The following is an 18,686-nucleotide window of genomic DNA, read 5'->3' as shown; positions in this document are numbered from 1 at the left end:
TTGCACAATGAAACTTCCTCTCCTTCTCCTCTCGCTATGCACCCCTGTGCCCTCCTCAGATCTGCTCCAGGGGGTTGGGAAAAAACCCAAAACAGATGTATGTGGTGCAGGCAACACACAGGCAGAAGAGTGGGATAGGGAGCTTCATTGCAGCCCAAAGTCCTTGTGCTAGCAAACTACTTTGTTGGCTACCACCCACTGGAGTTTACTTTTGAGAAAACTTACAAAGGATTGCATAGGTAGTGAATGTGTTGGTCCCACAGAACAAGAAAAATACCCAAGTCCAACAATACCTTTATTTTTAACACCTTACTTAAAGTGCTAGAAGACAGCTGTCCAGTGATGTGAAGCTCCACCTCAGGCTCAGATATTTAGAAGAAGACATGAGAATAATAGGTTGGTTGGGTTGCCTCTGTTTAAGGGGAACAGGTAATCCCAAAGGTGAGTTACCTCCTGCTCATTGTCACAGTGGCTGAATGTGTCACCTAGAGCTACGACTTCATAATTCTAGCTGTAAAGATACATTTCTAACTGTTCTGCAAATTACCAGTGACATTTCTGAAATGGAAGTTAGTATCAGCTATAAAAAATACATAATACATGCCTGCAATAAAGAGCTCTCTCAGTATGCTTGAGTCACATTGTTTATCGTTTTGTTCAGAGGCTTAATTAGCCGCGCCTAATCATCCATGCACACATTATTTTTAAGATTTATCACACCCACAGTTGTAAACCTTGGTTCTTTTAAATAAAGTCATTGATCTATAAAATAAGAAACTTCTGCAATGCAAATCCCATGATGCTTTCTCAGAAATAAGTCTCAATGAGAATTGCAGCCATGATGCACCTATGAAAGGACCACAGAACATAGTAGAAGTCAAGTAGTTCCTCAGGTGCAAGAATTCTGATTGCCTGATTATATACCTTTTCATACAGTCATATTATTTTTATTGGATTGAAAACAGTCCTTTCACTTTCCAGTTGTGATCTCTTGACTTTTGTGATTCACTGGAGTACACAATATTGTGCAGAGAAGGAAATTAAACTTCATGTCTCTGTTTCATTCTTTATTATAACAATTCTCAGTCGTTGGTACAACACCAGTGGTAGACAATCTGCAAAGAAACCTTTTATCTGCTACATTTTTGTCTGTGCAGTTTCAAAGATAGCCCTATGTAGAACCAGTTCATGTGGATGTAGCTGTGGCACAACCATCTTTCTCCAGGAACAAGTGCACCGGGCCCACCAACATGTGTGGCAAACCTGGCTACAGCCACCATCTGACTAGTTTAGGAGCAATGCTATTATGTTCAAAAGTACTCCCGAGTTGCAAACCTGATTCTAAAAAGGGTGTATAATCCCAACCAATGCAGACTGAACATCGAATCCATCATCAACCCTATGTAGGATACATATATTAAAAGTCAGATGCTTGCTTTCAGTGAGTCAGTAGCAGTGACATGATACAGCCCTATGCATTTGTTTAGCACTTAAAATATCTTAAATGATAAATGTCTGTAAGTGATAAAACTTGGCACATTATAGACATTTACTAAAAAAGAACAGAAACTCTCAGTAGTGTCTGCTTCTGGATCTTGTTCAACTTCCAGATAACAACCCACCCAAGTATTTGTTTAAAATTCAGCCATATGCCTTAAAGACTGCATCTATTTTAAAATCGTCGTTTCTCATGGTGATCAAATCCATCTTCTTTTCTATTTCAGCCGTCAGTTCAAGGAAGTGTTATCCTATAAGGTATGCAAAAGGTGAAGCTGTGGTTTAGAATTTCTTTCTGTGCCCTTTTCTGTGTCTTTCTGTATGGTTTGAGTGGAATGAGTAATTCTCTTTTAATGATAGGGGTAAAAACTCATCAGAATACTGAAACTTCACCATTGCATTCCATGTGTTCCTTCCTCTTTTTTCTTTTAGTGCAGGAAAAAGACATTTCGTAAATACAGTATGGAATACATTTCTGTGTGTAGTTTAGTTTATATCTCATTTTTTAGTTTCAATAATTTCTAAAAGTAGATGACAAGATCATTAAAAAAAATTAAAACAACTATTTATTAGTTAAAACATAAAACCATGAAAAGAACAATGATAAAACAACTGAATTGTTTCACTATAAAAGAACCATATTCATCCATCAAGTATACATAGATGTCAAGAACCTGTTGAGCCTTCTAGGAGTACTTTCTTCCTAGTCTGCTCCACTGAATATTTTGGATAGGCCTGAAGGCTTTTGTGTGCATCTTTATGCCAGTTTCCCATTTTTTAAACCGTTTTCCTTCTTTATGGCTGCTATTTCCCCTTTTCATTTGATTTTCTTCTATCCAGATTCAATTTGGACAGTGATGGCTTGAAATTGCTTTATTTTTCTCCCAATTGTATTTGAGATGTAGTATTTGTAGTGAACAGCATGTGAACTAATAACCACATTTTCATAAGATGGGCGGCTGAATTGCTTTTGGCACAAGCAAGCCTAGTGACATAGTTACAGAAACAAAGAGTTTAAATAAAATAAGTAAAAATAAATTTTCATAATAATTCCTGCCAATTTGTTATGGACATATAGATGAAGTTCATCACCCACAATGAATGTTCCATTCATTTCAGCAGAAGCAAACACTTCATGTGTGGAATGTTTCTTTCCATTGAAACTTGCTCCAAAATGTAGAAGATAACCATGTATGTTTCAGCTCACACAAATATGCTTTGAGGTCTTTCTAAGAATACATAAAGAGCTATGTTCTGCCTTCTTTCTGGCTTGTTTAAAACCGTATTTTACTTTAATGCCCTATTTGGCTAGAAAATATGACATATTCATTTGAAAAATAACTTAAATATTATTTATAGTATATGCAGGCAGGATTTAAGTTTGATGAGGCCCTAAGCTACTGAAGGTAATGGGGCCCTTTATATGTCCGGCTGTCCTTTGTCAACAACCAATTGTCACTTTTTTGTGTGTTGAATTCATGTGCTATGTGGTAATTTATGAACCTAATAGGTATCTAGAGCCATTTGCACATAAAAAATAGGAGCCTACACAACACAAAACACCATTGCTGTATGTAGGTTTTATTTTATTTGTTTTTTATCTTATATTTTGGAAATATACATCCAGTTATTTTTTTCTTTACATTTTTGGGGGGGCCCCAAGAGAGTGGGGCCCTAAGCTATAGCTTGCTTAGCTCATACATAAATCTGGCATTGAGTATATGCATCTTTAACTTTGTCTAAGACCATCACATAGTTCACTGGAAAATAATAGTTGATACATTTTCCCATTTTCCATTGCATTACATTTCCAACCTTCACATAAATTTTGAAAAGACTGTATTTTATGAGAAAAATTAATGCAACCTTTTAAGTAGAACATAACAGATAAAAAATCTACACTGGTTCTAAGAAGCATATTGTTTTAATAAATTTGTATCAGTTGATTTTTTTTAAAGAAAAAAACTTGTGCTAAGAAGCCCCTCTAAAATCAGTATTGTATTATTTACAAGGATCTAGACCAGATGGTATCTCAGTTCAGTGTATAAATTTATATATTTTTGGTTCTGTAGGCTTTATATAATATACAACTTTGCATATTGGATTGATATATTTTCAGTTACTGATGTGTTGCCAAAAGTTGGAATGTGGTGGCTAGACACTGTGTCACTGTCTCCATAGTTCATCTTAATTTTCTGTTTCCTTTCACTGGGAAATTCAAGGATTAGTGTCAAGTAAAACCGAAGCGTTATTATAGAGACTTGATGATTCCCACCCACCCCATTCAAAATGGCAACTGTGGCATCCCACAGTGAAGACTCAACTCATTGCTGACTTTTTAGAACAATTTGTAGCAAGTTCTCTTTTCTCATGGGAAATAGTATACATACATTTCAGTTTGAAACTGACTATTCAGTTTGAAACCTATTAGGGCTGAACACACATAATGGGAAACAGCCTTTAAAGGAAAAAGAATTTGGCCAGGGTGATTTTGATTGGACAAGCAGTGGCGCATATAAGAGGATGCTTAACCCATACCTTGCCTGCCATTTCTCCACTTTTCCCTCTCCTGAAGCTGAATATTGCATATCCTGTGCTCTACAGCTCCCCAAAAGTTAGCTATCCCAAATACCTTGTTGGTGTTGTTTTGTCAAGGTACAGGAATAGCACCCTTCCCATAGTTTCTAAAAATATTCTCTGTTAAACAAAAAGACTATTTTATTTTTAAATCCCTATAACTCGGCATATTTTCAACATTCCTGTTTCCTTCTTAATTTATTTAATTGGATTTTAGCCATCTTAGGCATTTCTTATAGAATGTTGGGGTTAAAAATGCAATAAATAAATAGCAAAAACAAAGAGTATAATATCCAACCATAATTTGGAAACCTAAAAATTCAAGAAATCCTGCAAAATTAAAACCCCTGTTGTTTTAAAAAAGCAGAATGGGAGGATGTCGTTTGTAAATGGTATTACCTAAATTCCTTCCGAAAGTGTTTTGTGTTCTCACATACTTATCTCCATCTAACATTACAAACAGCTCTGTCAAGATATACAGCTCTGAAATGGTTCTGATTGCTGTGACTTGGCACTTGAAATTGCAGCTGTCCAAGCTAGTGCAGCTGTCAGCCAAAGCACTGTTATGGCATTTTTCTTTCCTTTTGCATTCCCCCCCCCCCCCCCGATCAAAAGCATAATCACCTCCAAGGTCTAGTGTGTGTAAAAGTATATTATAAACCTTGTCGCTGTGGGTCATAAAATGTGATCAACGTAACCTAATTGTGGTTCACCAGGTGAGATTGATAGATTTTGTAGCCTAATTCTATGATTTGCTGTACAAAGGAAAACAAAAAAGCCTGGGTACAAGCGTTCTTTGGGCACTGCAATGTTGTGAGTCTGGTGTTGTGCCACAGTAGCAAAACACTGGGAACATAATATGAACCTTGCTAAAGACCCATCTAGTCCAGCATTCTTATCTCATAGAGACTGACCAGATGCCTATGGGAAGCTTGCAAGCAGAACAGAAGTCTCTCCTCGCTTGTTGGTGTTCAGAGGCACAGACAGACAAAACATAGTCATCATGGCTCAAAGCCTTATCCTCCACAAGATTGTCCAAGTTGTTGACCACCACTACAATTAATGGAAGTGAATTTCATAGTTTAACCACCGCATTTTTCGCTCTATAAGACGCACCAGACCATAAGATGCATCTAGTTTTTGGAAGAGAAAAACAAGAAAAAAAAATATTCTGAATCCCAGAAGCCAGAACAGCAAGAGGGATCTGGCTTCTGGGATAGCCTCTTGCTGTTCTGGCTTCTGGGATAGCCAGGTGAAGCCTCTTCAGGGCAGCCGGATGAAGGCTCCCCCAAGAGCCGCGCTCCCTTTAAAGAGCACGCGGAGCATGTCTGCGGCTCTTGGGGGCTTTTCCTCGAGGAGGGAGAAGGGAGGAGGGGAAAAGTGCGTCTTATAGAGCGAAAAATATGGTATGTGCTGCATGAAGAAGTAGTTTCTTTGCCTGTTTCCCATCTCGCCTGTGTTGGTGAAGCTGCATGATACAAAGCTTCCACGGGTCAGACGTGATATAGATGCTTAAGGATCTAACTACAGTGTTGAAAGAGTCCACACAGGTCATACCGGGCCATCTTAGGCTAATTTGAATGCTTCAATTTATACCCTCTACTAGCATCCCTTTCATTGGTTTCCAAAACTGATGTCATGCCAGAAGGACCTGTTCTGAATAATATTGCATAGCAAAACAGGCAACTCCAATCAATATGTACACAGTCTCCCAGTATGTGCTACTATGGTAGCTACTTTGGAATAATGTAATGGAAGAAGCTGGCAATATTTATCTCTCTGTGTGTTTTTTCTATTCTAGGAGCACATGATTCTTTGCCGATTTGCTGATCAGACAGCTGTCCAGCTTCCCCCTGAACGCAGGCAAATAGGTACGCTTTTCCATAGAACAGCTGTTGTGTAGATTACATACACTCTACTTGGTGATGTGCTTAGCTTACTATATATGGGTTGCCGTGGCATGCTTATCAACAAGTAATGAAAGTGATGGTTTCTCAGAACACACAGGGAGGTATCTTTAGAGATACAGTGAAATAGTTTTCTTTGTTGAAGCTCAGTTTAAATCTGGGGTTGAAAGTATCACACAGTGATACAGTGAACATTCATCTGTTACAGTCCAATAAAGGAGATGATAGAATTTGAGAAACATGCTAATGTTTTTTCTGATGCCATTGGTTGTTAGTAACAGTGCAAGGGAGCTACTATAGTGCAAGAGCTGGAAAATCACCCGTTCAAATCTCACATCAGCCATGAACTAAATAAATGGCCTTAGGCAAGCCCAGTACTCTAGCAGCCTTAGTCTGGGGAACTTTAAAAAGCATGATAGAAATACAGTGGTACTTCAGTTTAAGAACAGTCCGGTTGAAGAACAATTTGGTTTACAAACTCCGCAAAACTGGAAATAGTTTCCCGGTTTGAGAACTTTACCTTGGTCTAAGAATGGAATCCAAACAATGGAAGGGCACCAGTGGCGGGAGGCCTCATTAGGGAAAGTGCGCCTCAGTTTAACAACGGTTTCGGTTTAAGAACGGACTTCCAGAACGGATTAAGTTCGTAAACCGGTACCACTGTATTTGAAACAAAATAAATAGAATCTGAAAAGGGTGGTGGCTTTTATGAAAGTTTTCTCCCTTTTTATGAAAGTGTCCCTCTTGCCAAAAAAAGGACAGTAACAAGGACGCATTTGCAAAGGATGGCAATAGATCTAGTGGAACCTTTTAAAACAGGAAGAGTAGCTGGCTGGGATCCACACAACTGCAGAGCTAGTTCCATATGCCCAAGGAAGCTTTGAGCTTGTGTTTCTCTTTTACAGCTGTTCAAATGTCTTCAGAATATGTAAGATTGGTTTGCATAGGGTGAGCTGATATTCTAGGGATTCCCTTGGGAGTTTTACTTGATGCCAAAGCTCTTTTATTTTCAGCACCAGATAAAGGTCTTTTTAAAACATGGTCGGGCACTTTATATCCTTTTGTTTTTATGCTGTTTTCTTAGACTCAATGGCTTCTCTGCCTTTTTAATCAGTTCTACTAATTTGTTAGTGTTTTTTATATTAGAGTTATGTTTTCTTGCAAGCTGCTCTGGGAATTTTGTTGACGTGTAAATGGGGCATTGATTTTCAAAAAATAAAGACAAGGTGTTTGGGATAAATAGACAAAACAGGGTTCGATACTGTTGCATGTTTTGGATACAAAATTCACTCCCAATGTATAACAGGCAGTAAAAAGAAACAATGTTTATGCATCTAAACCATGGGTAGGCAAACTAAGGCCCGGCGGCCAGATCTGGCCCAACCGCCTTCTAAATCCGGCCCGCAGACAGTCCGGGAATCAGCGTGTTTTTACATGAGTAGAACGTATCCTTTTATTTAAATTGCATCTCTGGCTTATTTGTGGGACCTGCCTGTTGTTTTCACATGAGTAGAATGTGTGCTTTTATTTAAAATGCATCTCTGGGTTATTTGTAGGGCATAGGAATTCTTTCTTCCCCCCCAAAAAATATAGTCCTGCCCCCCACAAGGTCTGAGGGACAGTGGACCCTGCTGAAAAAGTTTGCTGACCCTTGATGTAAACATTTCTGTGGCTGCTAAGAGTACAACAGGAAGCATTGAGGACTTGAGATAATCTTACCTATTTTTTCACAAAAACTGGCAAAACTTTAAAGCCACTCCTGTATCTGGAAAGGAAAACATGCTGACAAGGTCACAGCTGTGAGTTCAAGAGGTGCCACTCCACCAAATGGGAGTGGGCATTTCTTCCAGCCCTTTGGTGATGTGGGAAGGAAATGTATCACTTAATGAAGGGTGGAGTGGATGGCTGTAAATGAATCACAGAGTGTCAACTCAGCATTTCAGGTAAATTTGATGTTGTGACACTATAGTACTTCTACCCCCCCCCCTTTCAAAGATAAAGTAGGTAGAGCAGACATTTGTGAACCACAAAAATGATCTCTCACTGGCATTTTTGTTCTTCTCCTTGTTTCTTCTGAAGATATACTTGACATCAGGCTTATTCGCTCCATTAAAAGAATCTCTTCCATTTCAGTCATCTTTCTTCACCTTTTAAACTTGCTAATGGGCGTGTGGTTGGTGAGGATTAAGTTTTGTTTTCAAATGACTAGGGTAAAGGTCAGATCAGATCAGCACTAACCACATGCTCTGTTAGAGGCAGAATCAGATAGTGAGATTCTACATAAGGTGTACTATTTAGCTTGCAATTTTGAGCATGCTTACTTGGGAGTAAACCTCATTGAATTCAATAGTGCTTCTTTCTGAAAAAGACACACAGGGTTGCATAGTTAAAATGGTCACCACCACCATTGCTTCGTTTATTATAAAGATGATTGTTTTTGAATTAAAGTTCCAACCCAAAATGAGGATCCTGAGATCACATTAAGAGTAGCCAAATTGTGAGTGATTGCCATAAAACCTAGGGAACAAGCTGTGCTATCGTAATGATTAAGGTTTTAAATAATAATTTTAGCTTATATGTTAGTGACTAAATTTTAATTTATGTATTTTTAACTGTTGCTGTATCTGTATTGTCCCTGTTATACCTAATTGCAAATTCAAATGTATCCCTATCATGTTCTATGACTTCCTTGATATTGTATGTGGTCTGGAACTGGTCTGTGACTGAAATAATAAAATTCAACCCAAAATGAAACAATACAAAACAATACAACAAAAATATCTTTTCTACCACTGCACCGCTACTCATTCCTTACCAGTAATCATATAAAAATAACTTGCAGCACAATCCAGTGTGTTTCTGCTTGCTGAATTCAATGGGACTTACTCCCAAGCAAGTGAGTATAGGATTCCAGTATTAGATGTTAAGATAGTACAATCTACCTACATAAGAAGTTGCAGATATATGCTGTTATGTGTAACAAGTCCACTTTAAACAAATGCAGAATCAGGACATTTAAAAATTCAATTCTATTATTTTAAGGGAGGTGGCATATTTAATTTTTTCTTTCGTATTTCAGAGTTCTTCAGTAACTCGACATGCTTATTTTATCCATAATATAATGGGATATTTTGCCCATATTGTATTCAACATTCTGGAGTTAAATGTTAACAATGTATTATTTTAAAATATAAAAATAAAATTTTAAAATGTTTTAAAATAGTCAAATGTTCAACAACAGCAACAGTGCAGATTATCAGCAAGAATATTAATTAGCAACAATATTACAAAACGTTCTTGCAATTAAATATGAGTGCTCTAGTCAATATTGTCCACCCTGGCTAGTTGTGTTTCAGCCAGAAGTCATTTTTAATTGGTAATGCCAGGGATGAATCCATGGACTTCTGCATGTCTTCTAACACTGAGCCACACATCTTTCATTTATCGTAACTTAGTATGCAAACATCAGCCCTTAATCTTTCTACTCTAAATATTATAAAACAGGTGGGGGGAACCTTTGGCCCTCTAGAAGTGGCTGAACTACAACTCCCATAAGCCCCAGTAGGCATGGCCAATGTCCATGAATGATGAGAGTTGTCGTTCCTCAACATTTGTTGTTGTTTAGTTGTTTAGTCATGTCTGATTCTTCATGACCCCATGGACCAGAGCACGCCAGGCACTCCTGTCTTCCACTGCCTCTCGCAGTTTGGTCAAACTCATGCTGGTAGCTTCGAGAACACTGTCCAACCATCTCATCCTCTGTCGTCCCCTTCTCCTTGTGCCCGCCATCTTTCCCAACATCAGGGTCTTTTCCAAGGAGTCTTCTCTTCTCATGAGGTGGCCAAAGTATTGGTGCCTCAGCTTCACGATCTGTCCTTCCAGTGAGCACTCAGGGCTGATTTCCTTAAGAATGGATACGTTTGATCTTCTTGCAGTCCATGGGACTCTCAAGAGTCTCCTCCAGCACCATAATTCAAAAGCATCAATTCTTCGGCGATCAGCCTTCTTTATGGTCCAGCTCTCACTTCCATACATCACTACTGGGAAAACCATAGCTTTAACTATATGGACCTTTGTTGGCAAGGTGATGTTCCTCAACATAAGGAGGGCCAAATGTTCCCTACACCTGCTATAAAGAGACATTTCAGCTGTATTAGAAATAACCAGATTAGGAAATTATCCCAAGTTGCATTAATAAGCAAAACAAAGGTCTGAGACACTGCAAAATATATACTGGCACCACTACTGTTAATGACTGATACTGAAATGACCGTATTCACTATTGTTACAATTGATGCTAGGATACCCGTTTTCATCAGTGGGTGTTGATGCTGAAATGTACATTTGCATTTGTAGTATTACAATAATTATGAGAAAGTGTATATGTTACTTGTTCTTATTTTTAGGTAAACACTGCATGGGACTGGTGGATCTGGACCGGGCTTGGGGAGTGGAAAAATGCAACTACTCTGCGCAAGTGATATCAATGGAACCAGAGACATGTTCCCCAAAGAACAACTTGATAGTGGGTGTCCCAATTTAGTTCAAAGGGCTTTTCTGATCAATTTGAATTAATAATCACTCCTTGTGATCAAAGTCCAGTAACATTTTGGAGATACAAACTGCAGCTGTGAAGCAGACAGTGCACATCTTGAATCCATTGTCTCCAAAATAAGGAAGCAGAGAGGAAAGGGGTTGGCAGTGGGGCTGCTTGCAAAGCTTCCTAAATCCTCCTTGAAATGTGTGATTAAATGACAGCTGGTTCTCAGAGCAGGAATATCCCAAAATGTCCATCTGCCCCCACAGTAATGCCAATAAAGGTTTTTTTTTAAAAAAACTTCATCACTGGCAAGGTGATTTCATTTCCTTTTCTATGAAGATAGATCTTGCATGTTCGAAAACAGATTTTGCAAGTATTTTTGTACTCAGACTTTGACTATACTAACAAGGGTACCCAACTACAGAACTCAACTCTCATCATTAAAATCTAGTAACATGCTTATTCTGCAACCATGCTAAGAATGTGGACAATAAAGGTTTTTCTTCTTCTCCCATAACACTGGGAGACACTCAGTGAGTTAGAATGTTGGAAGATTCAGAACAGACAAAAGAAAGTACTTTTTCATGCAGCACTTGGGGCTTATCCACAATTCCTCTAGTCTCGCTGCTTTCACCTGGAGAAAACCACTCTTTAGCTTTCAGTTGGAGCAAACCGGCAATTCAGGTTTTCTCTGGACTGATGTTTGCTCTGATTTAGAGCTAAAGAGTGGGTTTTCCTTGGGAAATGAGTGAGGCAAGGGGGGGCGGCATGCTTGGACCACTCAAACCTCTGCTTTCTAGGCACAGGACAAGCAGAAGTGTGGACAATTCACTCTCACAAGAGGCAGTAACGGCCACCAACTTGGATGGTTTTAAAAGAAGATTAGACAAATTCATGGAGGATAGGTCTTGTCATTGGTTACTGCCCATTAGGCTTTGCTCATAGAGACAGTATGCTTCTGAGAACAGAATACTGGACTTGATGGGCCTGAGCCAACAGGTTCTTCTCATGATCTTATGCCGACTTGCCACAACAGCAATTTAGAGGACTTTCTCTGACTTAATTAACTGTAGAACTCATTAAGGAGCATAATCCTTGGTTTAGCTTTATAGTTTCCTTTTGTCTTTTCATTTTCCATTTCCATTGCCACAGCTCCTTCCAAGCCCATTCTGCATTTGGAAGCACCTACACTTTGGAACTCCCTGCCTATTGATATCAAGTAGGCAGCTTCACTGTACTCTCTTTGGTGCCTGCTAAAAACATTCTTGTTTAGACAAGCCTACCCAGATGTTTAGAAAGTTAAGGTAATTTTAATCTGTTTTAGTATTTTAACTTTTGTATCTTTTAAGTATGGTTGTAAATTTTTCTTGATTTTTATTGCTTTACTTTTTTTGTAAACCACTTTCAGGTGTGTTTTTTTACAATCAAGTGGGGCATAAATTTTATGAAATAAATTAATAAATAAGCAGTGCTGTGGTTGTGCAGTAAAAGTATTTATTTTTGAATGATTCATCGGTTGCTTTTTTGTATATAGGCAAGGAACATAAAGGCAAGACCTGTATGCATTTTCTTAAATTTATTAAACAAGCCTATAGAAATCACACTTCATTTTAAGGACTTCTCACCATCTAATGAGATCTGATATTTTGCCCCTTCTTTTTGCACAGTTTTTAGTAATGCACAGAAGATGGTGGCTGCTGTTGCTATAACATTTCAGCATGTTATTTCCTACCAGGTTTCTCTTGTGCTTGCTGTCTTTAATCTCAGCAATTTTCGATTCACTGTTGTGTTTCTGAGATATAAATGCATGTCCAATGCACATTATTGTTGTGTTTAAATTTTTTATCCTGCTGGATATAGAACTGATCAACCCATAAAAAAATATTAATGATCAAGTTATCTGGTAGTGGTACCTCGGGTTACATACACTTCAGGTTACATACGCTTCAGGTTACAGACTCCGCTAACCCAGAAATATTACCTCAGGTTAAGAACTTCAAGATGAGAACAGAAATCGTGCCCCAGCGGTGCAGCGGCAGCAGGAGGCCCCATTAGCTAAAGTGGTGCTTCAGGTTAAGAACAGTTTCAGGTTAAGAATGGACCTCCAGAACGAATTAAGTACTTAACCCGAGGTACCACCGTAGATGTTTTCAGAGCAAAGAATGCACAATTGGTTTGTCCCCTTGGGCAGCACAGCTTCTGGACAGAGTCCTCTTAGTATTAGAATTACTTCACTTCTAGTTAATTGTCTGACCTTACTTTTCCAAGTAATTCTTCACACAGTCGTTTGTAAGCATTGCAAGATGTAAAGTACAAAGGGTTCTTTGAATACCAGATCTTGCAAACTATGCAAATATGAAGGGGGTCTTTGAATATCAGATTTTTAAGGGATATGGGAAATGGCCAAGGAGCATCAAAGAATGCCCTGTTGCTAGTTCCTTAATATGTGGAAGCACAAATGTGAGCAGTAAAATCTTGGAGCTCCTGTGTCCTGGCACTCACACTTAGCAATTATTTTCCCAGGAAGGTGCTCTTACCCATCACACTGGGCATCTTCAGCAAATTAGCAAAACATTTGCTTTTTAAGAAAGCAATTTGCTTCTATTATCCTTGGATGATAAAGTGTTCCGTCTACAGTTATAAAATATTAGCATTCTCAATGTTGCTCCACTTCATTTGTTTAGATGTTGCATGTTTTAATGCCCCCAGCCATGTGTATGATTTAAGAGGAAGGAAAAACATAGTAAGCCACTGGAGGAGCCTTTGCTTGGACCAAGTATACCAGAGTAAAATTGACAAAATAAATATAAGCAAAATCAAAGGTCCTACACACTCTCAGAGGTGTTTCATCAGAGGAAATGGATCAAAACTATAGTAAACAAGCCATGTTCATAGCACTCTGTTCATAACCAAACCCTTATCTGCAAAAGTGGAGATAAGAGTTTCTGTATTTAATAGATGACTACGGCAGAGCGGAACACAGCAGCACTTATTTAGTATGGTTTTAAGCCATACTATGACGTATGTTGCATATAATGTGACAGAGTGGGGAAACTAACCTGGCAGTGAAAATATGGAGCAAATAGTCATTGGTTTAAAGCCAAACTAGACATCACATGGCAGATGTGAGTAACAATCTCCCAATTATTTCTTATTTTCATTATCATTAAATGAAAGGCGGGGACAGGAAGCGACAGCCTTAAGTGGAGGAATGGTGAAAGAGAGCCTGCTTAAACCTTCCCCTTCAGTTGGTTTTCAGTTCAACACACACAGCCCAACACAATTGGAAAAGGACCCATTGAGCTCACCATACCCAGAAACCGTTTCGCTCAAGACTGCAGCCTCTTGTGGCTTCACTGCAAAAAGGAAGAAAAATATCAGAAGACAGTTGTGATAGCTGCATCTGTCATGCAACATTTCACCTGGCCCTAAGCCAGATCTGTTTGTTTGGGTGTTTGCAAGTCTAGAAGTTTTATATGGCATTCCTACAGTTCCACTGTATTTATGGGGCTTACTCCAAATTGCATAGAACTGAAGCCTTGCAACTCAATCCTATGCATATTCACTCAGAAGTAGGCCCCACTGTGTTCAATGAAGCTTACTCTTAGGTAAGAGTGTATTGAATTTACAAGCATTATCAGTTTAATTTCTCAACCAATCAGCAGGAGCTTAATACGAAGGCCCCAGTTTTTATCAGCGAAAGCTAAAAAAGTGAAGTTGAGGGCTGAAGACACACTTTGTTGTTTCTGGAGATGTTTGGATGTGCCTTTGTAATATGAAATGAAATGAAAGATATTAAAGATAATTCAGTCCCCAAGAATGCATCACTTTATACTTGTTTACATGGAATTTCTTTTGTCATTTTACTGTCTGCTCAGTTTCGAAAACTCATTTGGGGGCTCTTTGTAACACCTTTTTCTTTTAACCACCCTGAACAATTTAGTATCGTCAGCTTAAAAAACTGATTCCCAAATATTAAAACTAATGGATCACAACTCCCAAGTTAGAAGTAGCATGGTCAGAAAGATTCAAACCGAGAAGAATTCAGTTGGGAATTTGATCTGGGACATGTGTAAACCTAGTGGCATGGTACTATCAGAACTGAAAAAGCGACAACATATTTAAAGTTTGGTACAAGGGTGATAACAAGCAATGTATCATTTTGTCCTCTTTCCTGCAGGTCTACTCCGTTAACAGTGTATAAATTACGAACGTGTGTCCAAAAGCTTTCCAGCATCTAAAGAGAAATGTGATAAGGCAAATGGCTCTTCATCCTACCTAGCAGCCACCTAGCAGAAACAGGGAAAATGTTGGGAGATTGGCATCAACTGTAGGGGGAACTCTGAACTCTGTCAACACAGTCACAGCTCAGGTACTCAGTGGAAGGGAGAGAGAGAAGCAGATGGCTAAGTAAACAGACTGACAGATAGCTCACATGCACTGGTAATGACATTTCAAAAGTGACAAGTTTGGAGAACAGCCAGCAGCTGTGACCAACATGGCTGTAGAAAATCAGGTCCGGGTGCACAGTGGAAGTCCTTTGGTAAATTAGACATGGTAGAATATTTTACAGATATTCCGTGCTATGCAAGAGCAATTTAACATTGGAATGTTAAGTAGAGGATTTGCTGTGGACACCACCTGATGTGTATACACACAGCCAGTAAGACCCTGGACACAGCTCACTGTCTCTGGGCAAGAAATCAGCTTGCTTTATCTTGCCACACTTTTTGTCTCTGGTATGCTTGTTTCCTTTGCCTGCTTTAACTCATTCCAACTTGGCATGTGAACAAGGAGCCAAGAGGAATATTTGCCAGTGTCACCACTGAATTTGATTTGTTTGCTTGCTGCAGTGCCTTCGATGTGTATTTCCTCCCAAGAGTGCATGATCCTACATATTTCTGCCTGGATTCATTTCTCTCTGGGATTAGAAAAACCCAAGCCTTTCCTAAAAGCCATGTTTTATTAGTCATTCTGTGTTGTGTATTTACTAAAACGAACTGATGAAAATCTTACAGTATGCAAGACATGCAAGGTTTGTGATGCTTTAAATCGCCTCACTCTGACCCAACTTGCTGGAATCACAGTGCAACATAATTTCAGAATCCCTTTATTTGGCATTTTCTATGTTTGTTTGCCATAATGCATCAACAACTAGAGCTTGTGTTTAAATTCTTGCATGGTTTCCCAATCCACACAGTTTGTAATTTTATCTGCTCAACTATGTGCTTTGTGGTTTGTTTATTTTTTTCCATATGATACTCGTGTTCAAACCGAGGTCATGGTTTAGGGTGTGTTAGCAAAGCATTCCATGGATATATTTTCAGATTGGTAAGTGGCTTTCAAAGCATTTTCCCCCTTTCTTTTTATTATTAGCTTCTAACTTGCATTCTGGTATCATGTTCAGTGCCACAACTATGCATTATGAAGACGGATGAGATGACCCCACCAAATTTATTTAAGCTCAAGCTACACAATATCTGGGGGATCCAGGATCAGAGCTCTCAACTTATTTTCCTAAAATGCATCAATGGGTGAAAAGTCAACCACAAGGGAGGGTCTTTGATCCTGTTCTCTTGCATTGATGAAGCAAAGCACACACTCTGGCATAAGACACAGAGGGGATACTCATGAGAGTATTATGAATTGCCTTGCTGAATCAACACGACATACAACTAGTTCATCAATGCTGTCTGATTGGCTGCTTGCATAATGGATGGGGAACCTGTGGCCCTCCAAATGTTGGACTCCCAACTCTCACCAGCCCCAACCAGCATAGCTAGTTATCAGTGATGATGAGAGCTGAAGTCCAACAACATCCAGAAGGTGGCAGATTCTGCATCCCTGCTATATAAGTTCACAGGTAAGGCATGAAGGTGATCATAGAATTGTAGATTTGGAAGAGACGCTGTGGGTCATCAAGACCAATGCCCCGCAGTGCAGGAATCCCAACTAAAGCAGCCATGGCATCAAAACATAGACCCACAACATCTAGCAATTTGATGTGTACTGCTTCCAAGCATTGTATGCCGACTGCCTCTTCACCCCATTTCCATTAGTTCTAACTAGAATGTATATACAGGCTCAACCACCCATCTCACAGGACCCATGCAGTGTCCACGCAAAGGCAAGGCATGTAGGCTGGGCCAAACACTAATAGGGTAGACTACAGCTGTGTCATTGGGAAGACCCACATACATAACAACGCAGGTTGTGTACAAAGTGGTTCTCCCAAGTTATGCAGTCTGCAACTACATAGGTGTGAGCAGTCATGATTTCACAGTCCCACCTCCAAAAGGTTTGGTCAGTGGAAGCTGTAGTAAAACACAATGCATCTCACACACACACACCATAAAGTGCATAAGTCTGAATTATGAATTCATAAGTTGGCATGTGCCAACCTTGATGGAGCCATACAATCTCCACTGCTGCCACCACCACACCCATGAAAATTTGTGCCCTGTTTATGGCAGGGTAACCAAGCACAGATTGGGCAGAACTCTGGGTTGTAGGTGATTATGATAGGACACTATTACTCACAAAGCATCTGCATGGTCCTTTGTGCATATACGCATGTGCTTCCCCACATGGAAAAGCTGTACTAGAATTTAGCCAGTTACATTTTTTTCAAGGAGTTATCTGCCCTTTGCTATTTGGCTGAACACTTCATTTCTGCATTCTTTTCCCTTTAGATGCTTCTTTCTCTAAACCAGGGGTCAGCAACCTTGTTCCAGTGAATGCTTTCACCTCTGACCCAGGGCAGGTGCCCCAGACTTGAGTTTTATTTTATTTTATTTTTTAAACCAAATCTCTATTCCTAGATAGGAAGTTACAGGGCAAAATGTGTGGGTAGCTTTTAAAGGATTTCTGTGAAATAAGACTGGATGTTCCAGTTACAGATAGGTAGCCGTGTTGGTCTGCCATAGTCAAAACAAAAAAATTCCTTCCAGTAGACTGGATGTTGTGAGCCACCTAGTATATTTCTGCAGGTACCCATTGCTATTGGACAGCAAAAGCACCATTGTGTTTGTGGTGTGTGTGTGACATCAGTGTGTGATCTCCAGAATCAGGACACAGGTGACTTCCCATGGTAAGCATAAGGTTCTTAGGGGATGGCTCTCTAATGTTCTGCTATGTGAACGATAACCACCTTCAGTTATTTTGTGAATGGCACACCCAGCACTCTCTCAAATTCAAAATGCAAAAAGTTGGTGGTTCCTGCTCTAAACCCCTTTACTAACGACAGCAGCAAAACCCATGGATGTTGCATGTTTGCATGTTCCATGCTTACTTAAAAAGTATCTTGCAATACCACAACATCCATTTCTGTAACCTATTTTACAAGAGATAAAGCAGCAATACAATATCAAAAGGACAAGGATACCAGTATCAAGTGTCTGGGGTTCAAAAGACAATGTTTGGGATTCAAAAAGCTGCTTAGATTCAATGCAAGGGGCTTTGTCCTAGCAGAGTTGGCTTTTTGGTTTTGGTTTTTTTAACAGCTGGCCTCCTTACAGTCTTGAACCTCATCTTAGCTGCAGGCACCTTCCAGCCAATTTCAGGTGGGATTCATTGGGTGCCTGATAAGGTCAAACACATAAAAGATTTAGTTGCAGGTAGGTAGCCGTGTTGGTCTGCTGTAGTCGAAACAAAATTAAATAAATCCTTTCAGTAGCACCTTAGAGACCAACTAAGTTTGTTCTTGGTATGAGCTTTCGTGTGCATGCACACTTCTTCAGATACACTGAAACAGAAGTCACCAGATCCTTATATATAGTGAGAGGGTGGGGAGGGGTATTACTCAGAAGGGTGGTGGGAATGGGTGATTGGCTGATAGGTGTGGTAAACCTGTTGACGACTGTTAACGACTGCAATTGGTCTAAGAAGAAGAAGCGTGCATGCACACGAAAGTTCATACCAATAACTAACTTAGTTGGTCTGGAAGAAATTTTTTTATTTTGTTTCGACATAAATGATTGTAGTCCTGGGCTAGATGATCCTCAGGATCCCTTCCAGCTCCACAATTCTATGATTCTATGACTCAAAATGTGTTTTGAGGTGTTGTTTTGCTTTTATAATATATTTATGGAGTTCTTGCATAGCATACAGTGGTGGTGGTGCTGCTGCGGACGAAACGATAACAGGGTTCCAAAATGGTCCCTGTT

At 39.4% G+C, this 18,686-nt stretch overlaps 1 protein-coding gene across 2 annotated transcripts in view; it reads left to right on the top strand.

Annotated features, from left to right (window-relative positions):
• GSTCD (glutathione S-transferase C-terminal domain containing) overlaps positions 1–11,993 on the top strand; it is a 56,785-nt gene extending 44,792 nt beyond the window's left edge. Inside the window, exons 11-14 of one of the 2 annotated variants that reach the window (XM_081020300.1) lie at positions 1,725–1,755; positions 5,876–5,945; positions 10,388–10,506; positions 11,674–11,993. In XM_081020300.1, the coding sequence (XP_080876426.1) occupies positions 1,725–1,755; positions 5,876–5,945; positions 10,388–10,506; positions 11,674–11,778 (325 nt within the window). In that variant the 3' untranslated portion in view covers positions 11,779–11,993. Of the gene's footprint in view, positions 1–1,724; positions 1,756–5,875; positions 5,946–10,387; positions 10,819–11,673 lie in introns of those variants that run through there. The other variant, XM_081020301.1, reaches the window with a different exon arrangement.
• The last annotated feature ends 6,693 nt before the right edge of the window (positions 11,994–18,686 follow it).

The sequence above is a fragment of the Podarcis pityusensis genome, assembly GCF_964106645.2.
Source record: "Podarcis pityusensis genome assembly, chromosome: 9".
Classification (NCBI taxonomy): Eukaryota; Metazoa; Chordata; class Lepidosauria; order Squamata; family Lacertidae; genus Podarcis; species Podarcis pityusensis.
Note: the sequence above shows the minus strand (reverse complement) of the source record. Positions and strands in the feature narration are given on the sequence as shown.